Raw genomic sequence first — 23,278 nt, forward strand, 5'->3', positions numbered from 1 at the left:
TAAGGTCTCTACCAACTCAAACCATTACATGATTAAAGAGGTTTAGGAGTTTTTGTAAATTTGCACTGAATATAATTCAAAGATTCTCCTTAAGCCTCATGGACCTTAATGTAATTAAACAATTTTATCCATATTGAAGTTGGCCTAGTGACCAATAACCTGAAACTTAACAGGCAGAAGCAAACAATATGATGGCAACAAGTCTTTGCTACCAGGATAGCAAATTTCCACCACCCTTAATCTACCTTGCTCCCCAGCATCCTCTAGGCCATCAAACTGTATCAAACTTTTTTTCTTCAAAAAACAAAACTCCCCTTGAATTAACTGATCCCAAAAGTCAACAGTAGAAAATCACCAACATAGGTCTTGTATCTTCTACATATCAAAAATGCACTGAAATTTTCAAGGAATGAGAATTTAGTCTCTGGTATGACTATAAAGAAAAGTCTCCCTGGGTGACTGTGAAGACAATAATCAAAATACATTTTGCACCTGAATAAAATGTTACCTCTAAACATATACTACTCCTCGATCTCAAACCTACCTCCATATCCAACTTATTGACCCAGATTGGCAAATTTGAGTATGAATGAAGATTTAAATCATCCACAGCTTTCTGAACTCTGTTCAAGATTTCGGAGAAAGTCTTGTGATCATACATGCATGTTTCCAATGATCTCACTTCCAGGTCTATCTTCTCTTCAATAATGAGCAGATCATCCACCTAGGTAAGATAGTTTAGGAAAAATGGGATGATTAGCTTGACAGGTTAGATCAAGGAAACAATAATTCAGTAATGGTTAATCATGTGTCTTTATTTGGATGCAGCAATCCATTGATTTTGGCATTATCAAATGAAAACAGTACTGCTAATAGCAATTTTAGCACTACTAAAAGATCCATCCAGTTGGCCAATTTGTGCTGACTCAATCAGCTACTTAAACCAAGAGCTGCAGAACTGTTTCTCAGCTATACAATGACACTTTTGGATAACCACACATTACTGAATTATAAATGTAAAAGTTTTGCAGACTTTGACACAAAACACAAACCTTTTCCTGGAAACTGAAGACAGTCTCAGCCAAGCGCTGCACATATGGATCAAGCTTGTATGATTCCCATACGAGTGCAATTCCTTCTGCAATCAAAGCCTGCACCTCTTTCTTCAAGCCAGCCACCAGCAGTGAGATAGTATTACGCTCTTCCACTTTCTCACATGTTCGCTCATATGTGCGGACGCTTTCAATGAGAGAAATAGCAAATGGATAGAGCTGGTTTGCTTGGTGAGCTTTGTTGACAATTGCTAGTGGGACACGGAAGCCAAGCCATTTCAGGTTTCGGACTTCTTTTGAAAGTGTAATTATTTCTGGGAGGAAGTTGACTTTGAGTTTCAGGACATTTCCAGTTCGACCTCGAACACGAGTGCTTTCGATGGTGAAAATGCGACCAGACACACCAAGGTTGCGTTGCTGAACTTTTCTTGCCCAGTCATCAAAGATCTCCTGAGTGTTGAGCTTCATGCGAAAGCTATCTCCATCCTGCTTTAGCTTCTGACCTTCCACATGGTTCTCCCAGCCTTTGCCAAGGACATCCTCCACACGCTTCATGTAAGCGGTGAGCTGCCTGTCGATCTGTTTTGCCCAAATTATAGACCCAGACACAGGAGGCAGGTCACGAACATGACTCATTTTACACGCTTGACTCTGTGGATATTGTACTTTAAACTTGTCATGAAGAGACTCTATGTCATCCTTCACACGCTGGATCAACTGTGTTTGGTACTCACGAATGGCACCGCGAATGTGAGGTCTGACAAACAGGGCGTTAAAGCGGGAGAAGATTCGGAACATTTCATTGGCATTCTTCGCTGTACCGAGCTGGTCTCTCAAACGGGCTGTTATCCTTGTTTCAACTCTATCAATTCTTTCATCATAGCGCTTCATAGCTGCCTCCCAGGCTTCTGTACCTTCTTTGGAAACATCTAATCCATCTACTTCCTTAACATTCTCATAAGCGAGATTGACTTCTTCAATTGCATTAGCATCTGCAGCATCAAAAAGGACTTCTGCTACTTTCATATCCTGTGGTTCAGGTACCTCTCCTTGATTTTGCTGGGCAACAGCTGTTACCTACATTAGGAATACACTTTAGTGAGTTGGATGCTTCAAAATTTCCCTGGAAGTAGCAAAATGCAGTTGGTTCTAAAAAATACTGCACAAATCCCCTACCAATCAGTGATAAATTCTTAACAAACTTTCAGTCATGCTTCAGAATTAACTTCCAGTAGGAACAGGGCAGCACAGTTACTTTACAATCTTCCACTACAGTGCAGCATAATCTCATTTTCCACTGTGGTTTAGCCAAGTTCAAGGATTTAAACATTTATTAATCTCCTCTGTGTTATGTCTAGACTTGCTGAGTTTATTAACACAAGCATGTATTATGCAATGTAAGTCAGAATTAAAGCTAAGCCTATTAGCAAGGGTTCAAAACTAAATATGGAAACTGAATGTTACACTCCATTTGTGTTGGTAACTTCAAGTAACAGTAACACTCTTGAAGAAGCCACACAGATTTTTTGTTTGGTAACAACCAAGACTACATTACCTGGGGTCGCAAGACTCTCACAATGACTGCTCTCAGCTGCTCATGCTGACGCCTGAATTTCCTCATTTGATCAAGACGACTCTGGAGTTTCCTGTGAGCAGGATTGATGCGCCACACCATCTTCAGGTTCTCTTCCCTTTTTCTCTTCACAATATCTCTCAGCAGAACTTGTAGCTTCTCGTATTCATCATCCCAGGTTTGGAATACTTCAAAGCATGCAACCATTACCTGAAAAAAGTTTTAGCACAGGAAATTTAATTCCCAAATTAAATGCTTCCTGAAAGTCACTGTCCAAAGCAAAAATACAGCAACCAGTATCACAAAGTCATGAACATACCTTTTCAAATTCTTCATAGGCCACATGCATCAGTTTTCTGGTTCCCAACACTTTAAGCAGCTGAGAGCTCAGATCTCTTGAAATAGCCTCCACTAAACGCAATGCCCTTTGGATTGGGTATTTTGTGTTCCTGATTTTTCTCAAATGGGTAAATATTGCAACAAGGGCCTGCCTGATTTTGTCCAGCTCAGTAGCAGACAGCAAGTCATTGAGTGGAAAGTCTTTCATCAGTGGATTATAGTCATTCACAGTTTCCAGCGCCTGTTTCAAACCTAAATGGAAAAGATTTTGAATATAACTTTTCATTTCATTGACCAAAATCTCTATCTGTAACTAGTCCAAGGTTCCTCTAAACAACACTGCTCTTTGTACCACAACATTCAGTTTTTTTAACAGTTTAAGTTCTGTAGGACATTTGAGAAAAATGTTATTGAACAGATATTTTACCTGTGTCAGTATCAAAGCTGACAGTCGCATGGAAACGTTTGCCATGTTTCAGAATGTCCAGAGTCAGCAGAACTTCTGGACTTTCACGTTTTTCCTGAATGCGGTACAGAGCCCTTTCCAAATTTAACCAGAAGCTTATCTCCTGTAATGCAGTGCCTGATGCAGGATCTCGATCTAATTTGGTCACCTTCAAAGTAACGGAGAGAAAGAGAAGGGAGAGAGAAAAGCATTTAATTTATACACTTCAACTGTAAAAACGTGCTGTTATAAATACAACTGAAACATGCAATAACTGCCCGGTTTTAATAACCCAACCTCAGACAGTTTTGGCACTCATTCTTTGAGAAGTGTAGGACCTGTATGGAACATGTGGCAAGTGTGATTCCAGAAATCCTAAAGGTTGGTTTTAGGACCCTCATGCAATAATCTTCAGCACAGCCTAAAAATATCACCTGCCTGCTTTCCTGAGCATTGTCTGTATTCTGGTTAAAGGCAGATGAGCCAGGCAAGATAACAAATGTTTTATGCTCTTAAGTAAGAAAAGACAACACTGTTCCATGAGCAACAGATGTTTCCTGTGCTTACAGAGGCAAGAAAGCCAGAGAAGTATCTCAGATGTTGCTTTTGAGTAACACCAGCAGAACAGCAGTTCTTTTGAAAAGTAACAGGCAGAAGTATGAGATTACAAGATAGGGCTGGAGCAGCCATCGTGAAGTGGTTGTGGATGCACCAGGATCAAATAGCAAAACAGGCCAATCAGATGTGTTCCTCTCAATCTGCTGTAAAGATTGAAGAACAGTTACAAAATCCACAGGATTACTGCCAGTTACTTGAGTCTACAATATGTAAAACAAAGTCATACTCTTGGTTATTTGTTAAACAATTTAGACTAGATTCCAAACTTAGACTAAGCTCAGCCTAATTTTAGATTAGAGTTAGACTAATTTAGATCAATGTCTCTGGTGACTCAAAAACCTGCTCTCAGATCTTCAGAGCATCCTGCACAAGCAGGATTTTACCATGTAACTGTGAAGAAGATACACAGTACGACACAGAACTTCTTATTACTTAGTTGCCTTTTCCCCCCTGCTCTTTATTTGGTTACCTTTTGTATTTCTCTAATCCAGCGGTTGACTCCAGACTGTAACTGATTAAGGAACAACGGATCCTCAGCCTTCTCACCAAAATCTGTAACTTTTGGTTTTTCTCCACGTTCATAACACTGCTTGGCAACATTAGTAATGGTTGCATGAATGGGCAGACTGATCTCTGGAATTTCAATATTCTGTTGCAAATGCAAGAGGCCCATTTCAAGCTCTGCAATCTTTTTCTCAACTGAAGGAGCCATTTTATCTCCATCCCTGAAAAAGCACAGATGTTTCAGATACAAGAAGCAAACCAAAAAACCACACATAACACATTTAGACCTGAACTGCTTCCTCAGAGTCAACAACAGCATGATACCAACTGTGTGCTTAAACAAGTAATGGGATTCACCATGAAGAGTCACTGTTGTTACTTTTTAAAAATCATTAAACACTTTAGTTCATTAGCACAGAAATGCAGTATTTATACTGAATTACCTGTCTGCTTTGCCAGATTCTCTGATATAGGACTTGAAGAAGGGAGCAACTGCATTGCTAATGAAGGAGTGCAATGTTTCATATGGAGAATCTTCACTGAGAGTGAGCACTCTGAGCTGGGAAGACACTGGTTTGTCGGCATCGATCACTGCTGTGCGTTTAATGAACGCCAGGCTATGGAACAGACAACAGAGTTACTGACCAATCATCTGACACTGAAGTGACACAACAGCTTAAATCTGACTGCAAGTTTAGGAGTCAAATGGCAATCTGTATCATCCTACTTCACAATCTTTTTTCTAAGAGACTTGAATACAAGTCTTCCAAATAAATACATCTTTACAGTGTATAGATATCTTTACAATAAGCAAGCTGAGCTATCAATAAGGACTCTGAAACAGGGGCACACTAAAGACAAAACACATTTTACAAAGCTTCAGGATCAAATATGCCTAAATATAAGTGACAAATATGAAACAGACATAACCAAAGAATATTGAACCCATGTTGTGTATGTTACAGCTGCATGTATGCCAAAATTAATAAAACTTTGTTTCTTTAACCCCATAGCTAGAAGTCCTAGGTCCAGTCCTTTCAGCCTCATGACACACCCTTTTTTCATCAGAGCCTCTGTCTTGACAAGCTTGAATAAAAACACTGCCTGAAAGCACTAGGAAAACCAATGGTAAATTTGTGGGTAAAGTAGGTGTATTTGCTTATATAAGTTTTACATATATGGAGTAAAAATGTTAAGATCTATTTTACTAATTCACCTGTTTGACTTTATTCCATAATGAATGTCAGTGCTGATACTGTAGGAAATGAACTCTTTTTCCTCTTCTCCTTCATCTCCCACATCCTCTGCAAAAAAATATAGTATGTAAGAAATAATTTCTAACACATCTGCCACTCCTTCTCAAACACCTTCTACTATTACCAGACTATTTTCTAACCTTTAAGCTCCATGCCAACTTAATTAACTAAATCAGGTCAAATGTAGCTTTGCAATATCTCAGATGTAGAATGGGTTCATTGTCTTTAAACAAAACTCCATTAAGATTTAGGTTGCTATAAAAATAATAAAGCATTACAGTAAGTGAATTATAACTCACATTCTGAGAGAGAAATGTGCAATGCAGAATGTGCATTTATTTGCAGAGCTATGTTGCCAGGACAACTACGCTTCAGTGAGAACATTAAACAGCTGCTGTTTTCTTTCAGAGGTGGCTTTGTATTTTCAGACATCTACTTTGAAAATTATTTGGAAATTAAATCTCTGAACAACAACAACAACAAAATCTCTTGACAGAACAAAAAGCCAAGCTGTGGGAAGCACTCGGGCATTAGCACAGCCGGTGCATCACAGATGATGTAATTGCTGAGGATGCAGGCAGCCGTGCTGCAATGCAGTGATTGCAGTGCAGGTTACTCCTGGCTGGGGGACACTCTGACTGCACACATTACAGCAGACTCTGTCCTGCTCTGTCCCCTGCAGGCTGGGCAGCTGCTGATACCAGAGAGCAGCTTGCACTATGCAGAAATAAGGCTTCTGATTTACTGTGCTTGCAATCAATAATCTACTTCATGCTATGCAGTCCATGGACAAGCTTCAATAATAATGCTGTTTTTAAGTGTCAGAGCTCTCCATATGCTGCTGGAGATTTCTGGTCTGTTAAGTTTGAACACCTGGCTATCATTCACAAAATCCACTCTGCCCAAGTAACTACTATTAAAGCAGAAAACATGGACAGAAATGGCATCTGTGCATTATAAATTAGTATTTGACAGGTAATGAGTCTCTCAATTTCTTTTTATTCATACATATATAACAGTATCTATGCCATGAGCCTGGAGATAACTGATCACCACTACAGCATTTCCAACCTGAACGAGGGATAACCATTCTCATGATCCAGGCATAACAAAAATGCAGGAATGATCTGCATTAGTATTAAATGGTTTTCTTTAAACCTTATTTAACACTGTATATGAATTCATAAAGACAGCTGTTCTTTTGTTCTCTTTGAGAAAATTAACCCTACTGAAAAAGATGCCTCAAACTTTGGAAAGGGAAAGAGGAGGATAACCTGGATACAGGCAAAAAATAAACAATGATGCAGTATTTTTAAGCAACATCTGAAGTTTACAGCTAATAGACACTGAATGAAAGAACCCTCTTAATGTTTCTCTCTGTGCGCAGCAACTGCACGGCACATATCAGGATGTTAAATTTCCATCTTTCTGTTGACATGTTAAATAACACAACATGAAATACAATTTTATTAGGATTTGATATATACAGGAACAGAGCCACCAGCATACTAGGAGTAGGGATTCAGAAGTTTAACAGAATTTTGCAAGCTCATGCCGGCAGGCAGGTGGCCATTTACAGACTGCAGGAGCCTGTTTAACATTAAAAGCCTGCATTTTTGATGAAACCTTGCTGTATTTTGTCACTGTTTATTAGGCTGCATTCTGTGACACTAAGAGCCTATTTATCAACAGATTAGTTGACAAGTCATTTTCGAAATAAATAGTTACAGCAGTACGTGAGTAACAAAGACCCTCGAGCCACAGTCTCAGCTTGGCTGCAGTATTTCATGCAGCATCCGATGCGGTTCTGAGCGCAAGCAGCACGGCCACCAGGCTTTGATAACTAAACAAAGACACGGCAAGGTTCACATTTTCCTTTGTCAATTACAGGAACCCCATAATCAACCATGAAACAACGCTTTTTACAGGTCGATTGAGGCTGGGGTTATTTTTTTCCCCTTTATCCGCGGTTTTGGCTCTCTCGTTCTGTTTCAGAGCGGCTATCAGCCTCACCCTCCTAGGAGGTCACTTCCCGAGCAGGCCGGCTGCCGCAGGAGCGGTGCCACGGCCGACTGACAAAGCACTTTGGGAGCCTTTCCAAGCAGGGCCGCCCGCGGCCGCAGCACGGCCGGATCCGCGCCCACAGCGAGCCCGCAGCCCCGCCGCACACCCGCCTGGGCCCGGGACCGCGGCACAAAGGCGGCGGGGGCGGCCGGGCCGGGCAGCGGCCAGCGGGACCCGCCTGCAGCGCGGCTGTGCCGCCACCGCCCGAGCCCGACAGCGAACCCGCGGCGCCCGGCCGGAGCCGCGCTGAGGCGGAGCGGGGCCGCAGTGCCCGGCCCGGCGCTCCCGGCCGGGGCCGCGCTGAGGCGGAGCGGGGCCGCAGTGCCCGGCCCGGCGCTCCCGGCCGGGGCCGCGCTGAGGCGGAGCGGGGCCGCAGTGCCCGGCCCGGCGCTCCCGGCCGGGGCCGCGCTGAGGCGGAGCGGGGCCGCAGTGCCCGGCCCGGCGCTCCCGGCCGGGGCCGCGCTGAGGCGGAGCGGGGCCGCAGTGCCCGGCCCGGCGCTCCCGGCCGGGGCCGCGCTGAGGCGGAGCGCGGAGCGGGGCCGCGGCGGAGGCGCGCCCCTCCCACCCGCGGCAGGGCGGCGGCCGCGGCCGGCAGCGGCCATTTTGCCACCGCGGCGGCTCCGCTCCCGCCTCACCTTTGAGTGTGGAGCGCTCCACCAGCACCGTGTGGACCTGCGGGTCGGAGAGGAACTTGCGCATATGCTCCACGGCGCCCTTCTCCTCCAGCGCCGCTTCCAGCGCCGCCGGCGCCTCGCCGCCATCCTCCAGCAGCAGCGGCACCAGCTTGCGCAGGTGCTTCTGCAGCACCGACACGTCGGCCACGTTCTGCACCGCCGAGCCCGACACCTCCATGCCGCCTTCCTCGCCGCCGGGGCCGCCGCCCCCGCCGCCGCCGGAGTCGGACATGCCGAGGCAGAGGGACACCGGCCGGCACCGCGCTCCGCCCGCCCGGCCGCGCCCCGGCTGAGCCCGCCCGCCGCGCCGCGGGGGAGCCTGGGACGGGCGGCCCGGCCCGCCCCGCCCCGCCCCGCCCGGGCAGCGGCCGCTCCCCGCCGCCGCCTCCTCGTGGGATCATGGCGCGGTTTATCTAGAGACGTTAAAAACCACCTGGATCCAGCGCGCCTACCATAGGCAGCAACACTTTCTACTAGACCAGGCTGCTCAGGGCCTCAGCCAACATGGCCTAGAGCGCTGTCAGGGATGGGCATCCACAGCTTCGCCATCCTCACTGTCAAGAACGTCCTCCTAACAGCTAATCTAAACCTACTCTCTTTCAGTTTTAATCCATTCCCCTTGTTCTGTCACTACATATTGTTGTAAGAAGCTCCTCTGCGTCTTTCTTGTAAGCTCCTTTCAGTTACCGAAGCCCTTCCACAAGGGTTTTATCAGAGTGGTTTATTCTGGAAGGAGAGGGTGGGATGTGAGCGAAAAAGGGAAGGCAACAGCCTCCCCCCACTGCCCTGGCAGCAGCACCCGGGAGCTGTGTCCTGCCGCTGCTGCCTCCTTACCCGGAAGGAGTAAGACTCGTTTGTCCGGATGAAAATAGTGTTTATTTCATGTGAAAAATCAACCCAGAAGCCATGAGGTCTGGTGGCTAAAATGACATATTCCCGTGAAGAAAGCAGCAGGCCAACTGCAAGGCTTCTTCAGTGAAGTATCTCCGGTGCTTACATGCCCAGCCAGCCAGCTGTACTAATTACAGTTTAATCAATCTGGCACCCAAACCATTAATCCCAGTCTCTGGTAAAGCTGCTTCCCAAAAGCAAAGGACATAAAAGGAGACAGGGACAAAGAGTACTTCAGTGAGAAAGGGGATTTTATTAAAAATTAAATAATTTTTAAAAAATCCTAAACATCTATTACAGCTGCACACATCTCAATGTATGTTTGACTGATGGAGGTATTAGATGAGTTTAACTCACTGCTGCTGAGGTGGACCATCCTGTTCCTCCCTGCCCTAACTAGTCCCCCTGTCCTGGCTGCTGTTTGGAGGTGTCTGGGAGAGGGGAGTATGAAAGATGTATTTTTCCTATTTGTAGATTACAGTACTACCAAATTTCAGTACTCATTCCTGTTCTACAGGTAAAGTCTGCAGTGAAGTTCCAAAGCAATTCCATGACTCCCCAAAAGTACACTAGGGATGGTGGGTGACCCACAGACTGAAACTCGTTTTTGCTCACATGGAAGTAGAAAAGGGAATGTTGTCACCAAAAGAAAAGCAAAACAACCATACAAAATTCCATCTAAACCTCGCATGCATTTCCTTGATACACAGGGAAATGCACAGAGACCCCCAGGCCCAGGATCTGTTCAGATGTACTGCCCAAGAAAGAAGGAAGCTGGGGTGGAATATCCTGCCAAGCAAAGACCTGATCTGTAAGCCTCTACACAAGTGTAACTCAGAATTAAAGTGTTTATGTCCAGCTAGGACACTAGAAATCTGGAAAGCCCACCCACAAATCCCAGCTCCTCCATTTCTACCAAGGGAAAAAACATGCCATGCTCAGGCAGGCTCCTAAAGCATTTATGAGTCCAGTTCAACTTTGAAAAAACAGATTTCTTAAGTAATGAAAATCTCAAACATTCCTGTCTGGAAGAAAAATAATTTTTTCAGCAACTAAGTTTCAACTGTAAGCACCAAAACTAACAGAGGTGTTTCTTTTTTGATGAATCAAACCTATTTACCCCCCCCCCCCCGGTAATTTTTACATTTCAAGTGTAACTTGACAACTCTTTGGAGGTGAGCTCAAGCAATGATTCCAAGTACTGGCATGCTCATTCTTCTGGAGCAGTCATCATCTGCCATGCCAAACTGTCACAGAATTTCTGTAGCTCACAAAGCAAGATACAATATCTCACTGCTGTAAAACTGTTGCCAGGAAAAAATGCAAATCAGGAAAATAAGGAAGTAAGTAGAAGAAAGCAGGACAGGGATAGAAATCAAAATTCAAGAAAATATTTATATATATTGCTGCTGACTTGCAGAAAAAGTAGGGTCAAAAAACCCTCAACAAGTCTCATCTTACTGTAGGTTTTAAAATCTGAAATGCCCCATGTGCAACAAGTCTTGAATTCTGATAGCTAAGTGTTAGGCTACTTGCAACTAAAAGCCAGTGTAGGTAGAGACTTTGTATTCCCTTAATCACTTCAGCCTTTTTTACTGTGTTAAGGGGAGCAGGAGGAAGATGCAAATTAAGTTAAAAGAAACTGAGGCAGAGACAAAATAAACTAATTTTTAATATAAGTTCTCTTCTGCAGTCAAAGCCTATGGAGAGAGGAAAGGCTTTACTTGCTCAGTTGGGATGAAAAATAATTTGCCTTGATCTGGTTGTAGTTAATTATGCATGTCCTTTTCCCGGGCACACAGAAGACCTGTCCCTTCTTACAGGTGTGAGAAGCCACTGAAGTCAGCCAGCCAAAGGGCAAGACTGCCAATATGACACATTTCCCACATAATTTAACTAAAGACACGTATTTCAGAGAATCCTAATGAAAATAGGACTTGTCAAGATATAAAACTTACTCCTAGAAAATGCAATACAATGTATGTAGGAAGAAAACCTTTTTTGTAAGTTATAAAAGAAACAACAGCGGAGGGAAAAAGGATTTTAAAATTAATTAATATTAATTAATTTTTCCAAAATAATATTAATTTGGTAGTATTTGAAACCAACAATGAAGGAAAATACCCCAACAACTAACCTTTAGAGCAAATCAGCTCCTTTCTTTTTCCATCTCTAATCCACTTGCATCTTTAATTCTACAGTGACTGTACTAGAAAAATTACTATGGCAAGGTCTTCATGCTAGCATGAACCCGCTCAGTGTGGTTTTTTGGATGACAAAAATGCCTAAAATAGCTCAAGGCAATTATGTGACTGCCCTCTCCCCTCCTCACCACAGGGTCAGTGCTTACAAACCTTCAGAGTGTGTGCAGACCTCCCCGGGGCAGGGGTGAATGCAGTCCCCGCGCGCCTGGCTCCAGCGAGAGCCAGCTGCTCCTCAGTGAGCTGAGGAAGGAATAATGCACTGCCTTCTTTTAGCTCCACAGTAAATGCTCCCTTGGGAATTTGTTCATATGAAATGTTTAACTACATCCAAGCTTTATTTCGTAAAGACAGCTCAAGCCAAGTCTCCTCATAGAAAAGAAACTATAATCCAGGGAGACAGCGATATGGTAATTAGAATGGTATTTCTTAATTAGCTATATACAGTCAGTCTCCACAATCACTGCACGCAGCAAGGACAAGATCCAAGGGGCAGAAGTGCTCCACTTCTAGGTGGGTCGCCCATAAAACAATCCAGAACATGGATAACCTGAAATCACAGCTATCTCCAGTAAGTACACTTGTGAGGTGGATAAAGCAAATGAACGCATCTCCAAGAACAAGCAATATGTGCTACACTAACACCCTCCTTTCCAATTCTACAAAGCCAAAACATGAAAGCAGTGCCAAAAACCACTGCTGGTCAAAGCCCCTGAGACTAATTTCCTCAGAGGGAAAGAATTAAAAGGTCATTTCCTGAAAAAGCTGGCATCTCACTGAAGTACTTATGTGGAAAAAATGTCATTGCTCTCAGTATTTTAAAACATTGCATTTTGAGATATATTTAATCCTGATTTCCAAAAGTGAATAACTGGATCCTCAGTTATTTCACTATCTTGTTTTTCATTTGATTTGATGAGTTTACTACTGAGCCCCTGCATCAAATGGTTTCTTTCACTACACAGACCCATCTTGTAACTCAAATCTCACATTTGTAACTCAAGCCAGCAGTCAGCTCCTGATCCCAGGCCCAACTCCCCCAACTCCCCCCGTTACTGAATGTCAGCTTTATATGAGTAATTTCCTTAGTTCTTTTGAAGATTTTTATGGATTATAGAAGACAAGTCTTACTGTAGACTTCAATTTTTCCCTATATCCTTGCCACTTGATTAGGTATCGAATACCACAATATAATCCCAGATTTTATGGCTACTTTGCTTGAGGCCTGTAAACATAGAAATGTTTCAGGAGAAAATACTATGGTATGAAAGATGTATTTTTCCTATTTGTAGATTACAGTACTACCAAATTTCAGTACTCATTGCTGTTCTACAGGTAAAGTCTGCTTTTTCTACCGAATATCAATTATTCCTACTTTTAAAAAAATGTTACTAATGGCCTTTCCATAATTTTGTTTGGCTTTTGTGAAATTTATGAAGTTTATTTGTACAGATCATTCTGCTAGCAGTGATAATCTGACCACACCCCCAAACACCTTGTGTTAAATTTAGTTTCATGATGAGCAAGTAAAATTCACATGTTCTTTATTTTTCCATATAATACACCTTTTTTTTTAAGTTTTAAAATTAGATAAAAGCATATTAAATGGCAGGTGTATGAAGTTCTTCAGAAACAATGCCAGAACAAAAAATTGAATTACAAAATGTTAAAAAATATGTAGGTACATTTGAACTTAACATTCCACTAACGCATAATGTTACAGATATTGTCTAATGAAAAATAATTGTGCCACTTACCTATTTTTGCTGTTTCTAGGAACTTTTTATTCTGTACATAGGACGATTCTGTACAAAATATGAAGTCTACATTTTTATTACTTATTACCATAAAACAAGGTACAATGTATGTACAATATTAAATTGAAGCCATACTAAAGCCACACTAAAAAGACACTTGTAATATTACTTTCGACATTCCTGATGTACAGGTGTAATTTTGGAAAATGGGGGAAGGTATCAGACAGAACTTTATGAAGAACAACAGTCACCAAAATTCTACTTTAATTTTTCTTTTTATTTTGGATGTATTAGTTTTAGAATTGTTTAGTACAAGATTATACGAAATATATAAATATTGATAACAAACATGCTAAACCATTAGTGATGGTAAGATTTTGGAATATTGCCTAAGCAAATGTTCAGTGACCCAAAATTTCAAATATGCCTTTATAGAGAACTTGAAGCGTCTAAATTACCACAATACTTCCCTTTTTGGTGAGTGTTTATCTTCAATAAAGAATAAAAATAAAATCTTAGACAGTGAAAGATGTTTTTATACGTTGAGTATCACACAATCAATCAAACACTGATATACAGTTGGGATTTTCCCCCCCTTGGATAACATAAGAATAATTCCTTTCAGCAATCTCTTGCACAGACATACTGAACACCCAAAATCAAAGGTAACTGATAAGCTACCAGCTAAAGATGGAAGTTCAAACAATGGTATATCAAAATACATAGATGTTGCTTTACACAATTAAAAAAGCACCCTTTTTCCCTCAAAAGTAGAAGGCATCTTTAAACTGTTTTCATATAGTTTATTCTAATGGTAAAGCATTTTCTTTTTCAAGTTTTACAGGAAATGTTTTCAGACATAGTGGACATTCCACTTAAAGGTTGGGTTGGTCTTTAAATTTAGGTGTTGTAAGCCAATATTTACCACTCACAATTTTCTTCCAATAGACAATGTAACAAATATTGGAAATTGAATGTTAAATGCAACCAACGAACAGCAGGCACTACATCTGCACAAGGTTACTATGAATGTCTGCTTTGAGCAATACTTTTTTTTATGGATGCAGGAGATGTTATACTTCCTTAAAAAGTAAAACAAAACTATTTTTAAAGAAGCCACATTTTTTATCTCTTTATGCATCAAGACATTAAACATTAAGTTATATAATGTTACTGCCAGAGACAAAAGAAACTAATCACCCATTTAGAATAGCAGAACACATTTCAAACAGCTTGTAAGCAGGATAAGTAAGTCAAAATACTGGCCACCCTGAGAGAAATCAAATATTGAAGACAAAGCACTATATTTTAAAAGATTTTCCTCCCGTGCTTTTCCATCTACAACAAAAAGCTCATTACATGCAAGTAATCTTGTGGAATATATAGCAGCATTTGAAGATCATCAGCAACTCAGATGCATTTTCAGTTTACTTGTGAGGTGTATTTGCAGCACATGTGCTCTTTACAACAACAACAAAAATATTTTCACGGTAAAATTATGGTCACTATCTCCTCAGCACTTAGACTCATTTAAAAAGAAGCAGAATGGAATTCAAGAGTCTGTTTTTTTTTTTGTAATTTTAATAAGCTTATGATGTTGTGTTCATCTTTCAGATAAAAACTGATGCAACTGAAATCACACATAGTATCTGCCACAGAATATTGAACTCCTAGAGCCCAAGAAAAATGCTGAGTATTAAAAGCTCAGATAAGGGAGAAAACAGTGAAAGAGTTATTTTATTGACTTGAAAAAACTTGAAATTTTATTTTCAGTCTATTCCCAGTCACAGTAAACAAATTTTCATTTTAGGAAAAATTCTTCTACCATTTCATATCTGAAATATTAGTGCCATATTATACACTAAAGACTGGAAGATATGGCTTTAAATATACATAAAGTATTAGGATGTGGTATATATAGATATAGATATCTTTATCCTAAGTAAAAGAGAAATGAATTTACAGAATTCTTAGAAAGGAATGATGACTGAGGATTGTCATGAATGTTACCAGTTTGTAAGCCATGTTTTATAATACGAAAGAATAATTGTATTTTCAAAACTGCTGGTATATAACAGGACAGCAATAATGTTGAAACAACTGTAAAGGTGAGAAATCCTAGAAAAAGTTTAATACTTATATTTGAAATAATTTTACTTCTGAAAACACTTGTTTATCATTAGTACCAACTATTGGTCATTCACTTATTTAGATGGAAAGATTTTATGGAACACTTTTCTCAAATATGACTAAAAAACCTGCATGTCATCAGCTAGCTGGTACTATGACAACACCTCCAGGAAATTGTGCCCACTTGATTATAGTCAATCCAATATTCTGCAAATAGAACTGGGTAATTTACCATTGTTTGAACTACTAATCTTGAGCTGCATACTCTATTAAGTTATTGCCTACAGAAATGGGTTGAAGAAAGCTTTGACTTTGTGTGTAACTGATTGGTATGGCACAAAAAATTAAGTTCTACTGTAGAACTGAGTCCAGAAAAAAAAAATTTCCTCCAAAATAATATTTCACTGTAATAGTTTAATGCCCATCATGTGATATTAATTCATCAGCTCTGCAATGTGATTCCAAGGCTTTCATGGTATAGATATCCTGAGGCAGTTCTGACTTGCGTCGCACAAGAGGACGATCTTTTTTCTGATCTTTTTGTGCCTGAAATAAAAACAGAACAAAGTTAACCAAACCTACTAATTACTAAACATTACTCAAGAGTACTTCTTGCACATCAGTACGCTCACTTGCAGGAAAAGAAAAAAAAAAAATCTGGAAAGAAGTTTATACTTTCTCCTCTTTACCATCTATGCAGTTTCATGTATTAAAACCATTTTTTTTGCTAAGAGGAAAACTAGAAACAACTATGAAATTCTAAGCAATTAACAATCATGACATCACTACCATTTTACCAATGCTCTCCCAAAACCTGACAATATTCCTAACAAAGTACCTTTAAGTTATAATAGTGTCGTTATGTAGTTCCCACGTCTGTCTCACCTACCCTAATTTGTTTATTCTTTTTATTTTTCATATAAACAAGTCCTTATTAAAAACTGCTTGGCTTTTACTTAGCCATTTATTTATTGGTGTGTTCAAAGTTGCTAAGTCACAGTGGTCCAACAAAGTTTCTAAGAAGAAACCTTAAAAGAGACTATGTAGCAGATTCACAGGCATTAGAAACATAACACTACTTCTGCTGCTAGACTATCATTTGAAAGTAGCAGCTCTGGTGAAGCCTATTACATAGAACAAATGGTTATGGGGCTGAAAATAGAAGCCAAGTTTATGATTAACAGTCACCTAAAGAAATTAATTAATACATTGGAGCACTTTGCTATCTTTACAAGGCTTTACCTGACAAGCCTCTTCTTTCACTGTCTTTTTCAGCGTCTGCAAATCTTCAATTAAAGGCCCGTCTGTTTCCATTGCAACAGGACTGTTCAGCAAACTCGTGTCACTGTATGTTTGGTACTAATAAAATGCAGAATGTTAAAATAATCACTCTTAGCCATAATAACTAAATACTAGGAGTGTATTTGAGCATTTGAATGATATGACTAGTTATCTGAGACTAACTTCAATATTTTATGCTTCCAAGGACTGAGTAGTAGATTTTAGAATTGAACTCCAATACTTTCACACTTGGCAGAAATACCCTGCTGAAAAATACAGTCAGCATTAAAAAAAGATGGTTTGATTATCTGAGGCTCAATTTTAAAATACTCAGTTTTGGTCAGTATTGCATGTTTACAGTGGCAATCTGAAATCTTATTGATACATTGTCAAGTGCTCTGTGAACACCATAGTAATCCAAATACAATAAACGTTTTACTTGCTGATGCAATTTTGTGTTGGAAGAAATAATACACTGTTAGAAGACCAAATGTACCTAATATACACTTAATATTATTTCAAACAACAATAAAACCCCCCCCTTTTCTCTCTTTGGAAAGAAAAACAAATATAAAAGTACTTTAGGAATTAAAAAAAAAACCCAAAATCTTTGTTGTCCAGTAATCTCACTATGTCAGATCTTATTTGAATTCAGATGAGGTGTATATAGTTTTGAATTCAGAACTTATTTACATGCACACACAGACTTTTTCATCAGTTTTCCATCATAAATATTTTGGTATCTGAGTGTACCAATAACTTAATGCAAATGAGAAAAGATTTAAAAAAAAACGTAACAGCAAGGATTTAACAAATATAATGATTTAAAATCTTAAATTGTACTTTTGTGTCATGCAGAATCAGGAACAGCTCCGAATAACAAAAATCATCAGTTATTAGACAAGCTAAAAAGTTAATAGACATTCCAGGAAAAAAGAAACTCCTAAAAATCCATTATCTAGAGCACTAAAAGCATTTATATCCTTATGTCAATTCAGTGGCGCATTCAGTAATTTGTATTTTAAATTTCTTCCAAATATTAACTTTATTCAAGCAGACTATGCAGAAACTACTGTATACAGTGTACAGAATGTACTGTGTATCACTGTATACAGGTGGTATTAAGCGGTATCAGAAAATGTATTTACAAAAAAGTTCCTTGGAAAGAAAAGGAAATTGATACTGTAGATCTCCTAATTTTTCTACAACTCAAACCACTCATTTATCCAAACAGGTAATAGCTCATAATTTGTGATAGCAAGTGACCATGTATATCAAATACTCTTCAAGCAATGCTTTTGTATGACTTATGTCATTAGAGAAATGTTTTGTCAGTGGAAGTCAATGATTGCATTCATATGAATAGTCCTTTTTGATTAATTTAATTGATCTGTTGTCAACTGACATTTTATTAATTTTAATAGATTTTACTTAAGCAGTTTAGTAATTGTTACCTGGCAAATAACCCAAGAGGAAGAAAAGCATTTATGAATTTCCTCTCCTTAGACAAAGAGATTACTTCATACTTTCTATTTTAAAATAGCACTGAGATCAGAAAGTGTCCCACTTCTGTTTACAGAGTACCATTTCTCCCTCTTCCACCGCTTTAAACTCAGCTAGATGGTTTTGGAAATATACAGTACATTAAGTTTCTTGCTACAGTATAATAGAATTCTGGCTGTGAAGTAATTTGAATGTTTGGAGGTTTTTTTGTTCATAGCAGAAAACCATATGACTGAGCTAAAAGAAAACTGGCAGCAACCTCCAAGCAAATGAAGGGGTTGTGGGGGGGGATTCCAAGCCAAACCATTTCCTTCTGCCATTATTTCAACATCCAATGAATAGACTAAAGGACCTTTGTTTTGTTATCATAATTGGAGCGACATCATTAGTGCTGGACAGGATGGGTCCTGCAGGAAAGACCTGAGCAGCAGGTTCACCAGCAGAGCAGCCCAGTGCAAGCATGGGAACAAATGCACCAGACAAGAACGTACAGTATTAACCCATGTGACACAAAGGAAAACTGACCAGTCAAAACTCACAGTTTGCAGAAAGATCTCTTACTGTCTGCAAAACAGCTTTTCAAGAGAAACCAATTATGGCCTCTCTATATTTTTCCATAATTTTGCACAGTAACTTTTCAATACGGTATAACTCCTATTATAAGGAAAGGAAAAAATACTTCATATCATACTTTTCAGAAACCTTTTAAAAAAAATAATTACTTGCACAAGAGAAAGTTTACAAATTTGAAAAGTACTTTTATTGTGTATCTTTCATAATACAATTGGTGAAATTCCTTTATTTCCATGATCAGTCAGACCTGTTTTCCCCCACTGATATTTAACAAAATGAGAGTATTTAAACATGATCATGTTAATCTTTTCTAAATACCTGGGGATTTGATTTGGCTAGATTTTCTATTTTAACCCATGCTTCTTCCCGCTCCTTCAATTTTAGCTTCTCTCTGGAAAAAAAAATCATATAGAAGTAAAAGAATTCAACATAATAAATTATTTAGCTCTGTTTGAGTCTACTGTCCAAAACACCACTGTTGACAGGACAATTTGCATCAAATCAATACCCCATGATCTCAAATCAACATTAAAAGGGAAAAACCTCAAGATTTTCTCATGAAAGCAACAAACTGGCTGGTACCAGTTTAGCACATGTACATTCTTAAAAGTAAAAATTAAAACAGAAAGAAGTTTTTATCTAGGCTGAAAGCATATTTGTGTTTTATTTATAATATTAGAATGCTATATTGGTAAATAAGAAGTCGATAACTGACCATGAAAATGGCAGATTTTTACTTGTCAGCCCAATGGTTAAAGGAAAAGGCACCAGAGTCATTTTGAATTGAACTCTAACAGAGAAGTACCCAACAAAACCATGCTCATTCGAGGGAGTAGCAAGCCCAGAGTGATGACATAAATGTAGGTTGTTTTTTCTTGTTTTGTGGGTTTTTTTTTTTAACAAAATAGAAAAAGTTTGTTTTCTTATGCTTAATGCAATTTGAAAATATAAAATCTAGGGTTTGTTTTCCTTTCCTTCTTACAAATAAACATCTTGCAGAGACTAGAATAATCACCTGTCTTTGAAGACTGCAAGACTATCGATGCACAGAGCAGATGATTCAAATGTCAAGAAAAAAAGGAAGAGCAATTATATCTAAGCACATACACAATTTGCCTCCAGCTCTCAATTAAATTAATTCAAGATGGAAGGTAGGAACCCTTTAACCATCCCCCTTTTCAGTTCTTATGTGGTGGGAAATTTTTTTTTTGGTTTTGTGTTGCTAGCTCATTGCTCAGCTCTCAGCTTTAGTTCACACTCAAGAGCAGCACCCAAAAACGTTATAAAAAATTAGAGAAGAAAAGATTTGATTTCTCATTTAAAAGGTGTTCCACTTACTTGCAATCAGGAAAAGAGAATTACAGTTTTTCTGAAGAGCCAATGCTCATATTTTGTCATCTATAAACATACAAACCTTAAGAATTTGATACAGTACAAGATCATTTCTTCTTCAATTCTAATAAGGAACTTCAAAACTTGGACAAATCAATCTACATTGTGAATCTGTACTACTTCCAGTATACCAGTTTAAAATAGGTGTCTCATTTGAACCACTACTTGAAAGAATCCCTGATTATTTTGAAATTTAAAATAAAATTCAAATCCTGGTATTATATATCCAGTTAGTGGGTACCCACTAACTGCTTCCAGCCCCTAAAATGAGATCCAAACCATTAATGCTTCTGACTTCTCTATCTCATTTTAGCAGGATTCTTCCATCAAATAAAATCTGTACTAGAGACCTGCACAACAGTAAATAACAACTTGATTTCAGGTAACTTCTATAATAATATGAAGATATGCTAACACACAATGCAATACTGAAAAATACTGGGAAAGTATTTTGGGACAACTTGAAAGGAAGTAACACTGGGTAAATAAAGCATGCAAAAATAAACACAGGATGTGAACTAAACTGTTCAACAGATCCTCTACACTGGGCTCCACCATGTAGTGGTGTCCCTCTTAAAAACTTAATTTTCAGGAAGATGGTGATCCCAGAAGTATGAGGTCTAAGCCTCCGTGAGATGCCTTATTGTTAAGATTTACAGTTCACATATAACAAGAAGTTTCAGCAAGTCAGCTTTGAGACTGCTGGAATCAAAGAGGCAACTTCCCACTAATGACACAGTGGTTTTTCAGAGCTAAAGCACTCTGGACAAATTACTCAAGAACAGACAGACACACTGACATGAAAACTTACTTCAGTTTTTCTGCTTTAAATTGCTGTGTGCAGTCATCGAACAGTTTTTGGTTCATCTCCATGAAGAGTTTCAGAGCATTGTATATCAAGCCATGTATTGTCCTATAAGTAAAACTTCTGGTTGAAACTCAGAGTACTTTAAACTTTGAAATCTACTTTTTCTGGTCAACAGTAGCCAATAGCCTACATAACTGGAAAATTACATCATTTCAGAATAAGTGGAAATAAAATTAATTAGTGGAAGTTTCAATTTACCCACAAGAGGCCTAATACTAGAATTACCAACTTTGAATGCAGTTTTCTTACTGTGTAGTACTACTCATCACTTACACTTCTGATATTTGAACTTCACTCTTAATACTACATGTATCAATACAGGCCTAGTTGTGAAGTTTAGTAGCTGACACTAATCTCATAGGGGTTAGTACAGAAAATGCAGTAAGTGATACAAGTGACTTACTGGCTACTGATAAATTGAAAAAAAAAGAGTAATTAAAAGGAGTGCAGAAAAAACCCCATTCCTTTTGAAAACTGCCACACAGCAACAGACTCAGCTCAACACAATTATGCCAGAATGTTTAAGAAATTTGTTAGAAAAGTAAAGTTGAAAACATCACAAAAATTACACAAAACCAATCTGCTTTATGAGGCAGTTCTATAGATTCATTTACAGTTCTAGGCTATAATGTACTGCTGCTCAAAAAGCAATCTGTTAAATGATTACTTTGTATTGTATATGGAGTTACAAGTAAGAGTGCAGCTGTACTGGTAGCATGACTTTTACTCAGAATGAAATGAATGCATGACCTTGAAAGTCAGAAAAAAAATAACCAACAGCAACCCACATTTACTATTTACAATTGCATCACTGAATTGGAATTTTATTAATGAGTACATTATTTGTTACTGCTTGCACCCAGCGACAGCAAGCAAGCACTTTAACATCACTTTATTTTCCATTTCTTTCCCAGTGTTTAATTGCAGACTGATTACTCATTCTTGTCCAGCCCATCAGCAGTCCTCAATTCACAGCTCGAGCCAGACTGGGATACTGTCACCATCCCAGCAGTTGCACAATAGCTCAAACAAAGAGGCACTTTACAATGGAACAGCTGCAGTAGGGAGCTGACCAGAACTGTTTTCATGCGTAAGTACTACGTTATTGTGGGGGAAAAAGTGAAAATAATCAATGGAGAAAGAAGAAAAAAAAGCAATAAGCAAAAAGAAAATAAAAAGAAGGGGAAAAATTATTTGATCTACAACATATTTCACTAGAATGCAGAAGAAATCTAAATCAGCAAATAGGTTAGTGATCAGAAATCAAAGTTAGTCTTTAAAAGTATCTGAACTGCAGATGAATGTCAAATTTGCTCCACATTTATAGAAGAACGTCATGGATTAGATGCACTAAAACACTCTTTCTTGTTTAATTAAAAAAGGAAAAACTATCTTCCACAGTTCTAAATACTTCCTCAAAATTGACAACAACAGTATCTATCCAACAACTTCAATGTCACTGAATAAACAGCTCAACACACTGTTAAACTAGCAACTCACAGATCCTAACTCTAAAACCTACAACTATATAAGTGAAGTAGCAGAAATTTGTACAAATGTTTCTTACTTATTCCAATGCGTCTTTGAATTCCGGTACAAGGATGGAAACATGATGGGTAAAATCTTTGCTGCATTATCGCTAATTAAACTCATAATATATTCATTATTCCAGTAGTATAATGCTCGCTCTGCAACCTAAGACAACATGAAAAAAGGAACACTTCTTCAATCTCTTACAGAGCAAAGAATTACAACATTTGGCAAATATAAGGGAAAGGTAAGAAAAGTTGCAAATCAGACTTGGACTTTTAGTGCTAATGAGAGTCATGGAGCTGATGGAGAGACAGAAAAACTGCTTTTTACCTTGCTAGGGACATGATTCAATCTATAACCCATGAACTCTGCAATTCAAGCAAAGAAATACTTTTCCAAAAGAACCAGTATTTGTAGAACTTGTATTACAAGTAATGAAATGAAAACACTATATTGAAAGGGTTCAGGTACTTCTGAAAACACTTGAGGTTTTCAGCTTTTTTCAGGTAATCATAACACTGAAGTGAATCACCCAAAATGAATGCACATATTGCGCTCTTGAGAAGAAACAGTAAAGGTAATATTTAACTTGTTTGAATAACTTGACATAGAATTGAGGACTTT

General features: G+C 39.0%; 2 protein-coding genes across 6 annotated transcripts in view; both read right to left on the reverse strand.

Annotated features, from left to right (window-relative positions):
- DYNC1H1 (dynein cytoplasmic 1 heavy chain 1) overlaps window positions 1-8,824 on the reverse strand; it is a 45,306-nt gene extending 36,482 nt beyond the window's left edge. The window contains exons 1-9 of the mRNA XM_064423320.1: window positions 8,487-8,824; window positions 5,748-5,835; window positions 4,975-5,148; window positions 4,497-4,752; window positions 3,392-3,578; window positions 2,945-3,216; window positions 2,608-2,835; window positions 1,053-2,129; window positions 545-724 (exon numbers count right to left, since the gene is read on the reverse strand). Coding sequence (XP_064279390.1) covers window positions 545-724; window positions 1,053-2,129; window positions 2,608-2,835; window positions 2,945-3,216; window positions 3,392-3,578; window positions 4,497-4,752; window positions 4,975-5,148; window positions 5,748-5,835; window positions 8,487-8,757 — 2,733 coding nt within the window. The 5' untranslated portion in view covers window positions 8,758-8,824. The remainder of the gene's footprint in view (window positions 1-544; window positions 725-1,052; window positions 2,130-2,607; window positions 2,836-2,944; window positions 3,217-3,391; window positions 3,579-4,496; window positions 4,753-4,974; window positions 5,149-5,747; window positions 5,836-8,486) is intronic.
- A 4,320-nt stretch (window positions 8,825-13,144) lies between these two features.
- The window catches only part of PPP2R5C (protein phosphatase 2 regulatory subunit B'gamma), a 71,765-nt gene continuing 61,631 nt past the window's right edge, over window positions 13,145-23,278 (reverse strand). For all 5 annotated transcript variants that reach the window (XM_064423322.1, XM_064423326.1, XM_064423327.1 and 2 more), the window contains 5 exons: window positions 22,689-22,816; window positions 21,065-21,166; window positions 19,180-19,252; window positions 16,747-16,863; window positions 13,145-16,050 (listed from right to left, as the gene is read on the reverse strand). In XM_064423322.1, the coding sequence (XP_064279392.1) occupies window positions 15,919-16,050; window positions 16,747-16,863; window positions 19,180-19,252; window positions 21,065-21,166; window positions 22,689-22,816 (552 nt within the window). In that variant the 3' untranslated portion in view covers window positions 13,145-15,918. The remainder of the gene's footprint in view (window positions 16,051-16,746; window positions 16,864-19,179; window positions 19,253-21,064; window positions 21,167-22,688; window positions 22,817-23,278) is intronic.

This window comes from Passer domesticus, chromosome 6 (genome assembly GCF_036417665.1).
Source record: "Passer domesticus isolate bPasDom1 chromosome 6, bPasDom1.hap1, whole genome shotgun sequence".
In the NCBI taxonomy this organism is placed as follows: Eukaryota; Metazoa; Chordata; class Aves; order Passeriformes; family Passeridae; genus Passer; species Passer domesticus.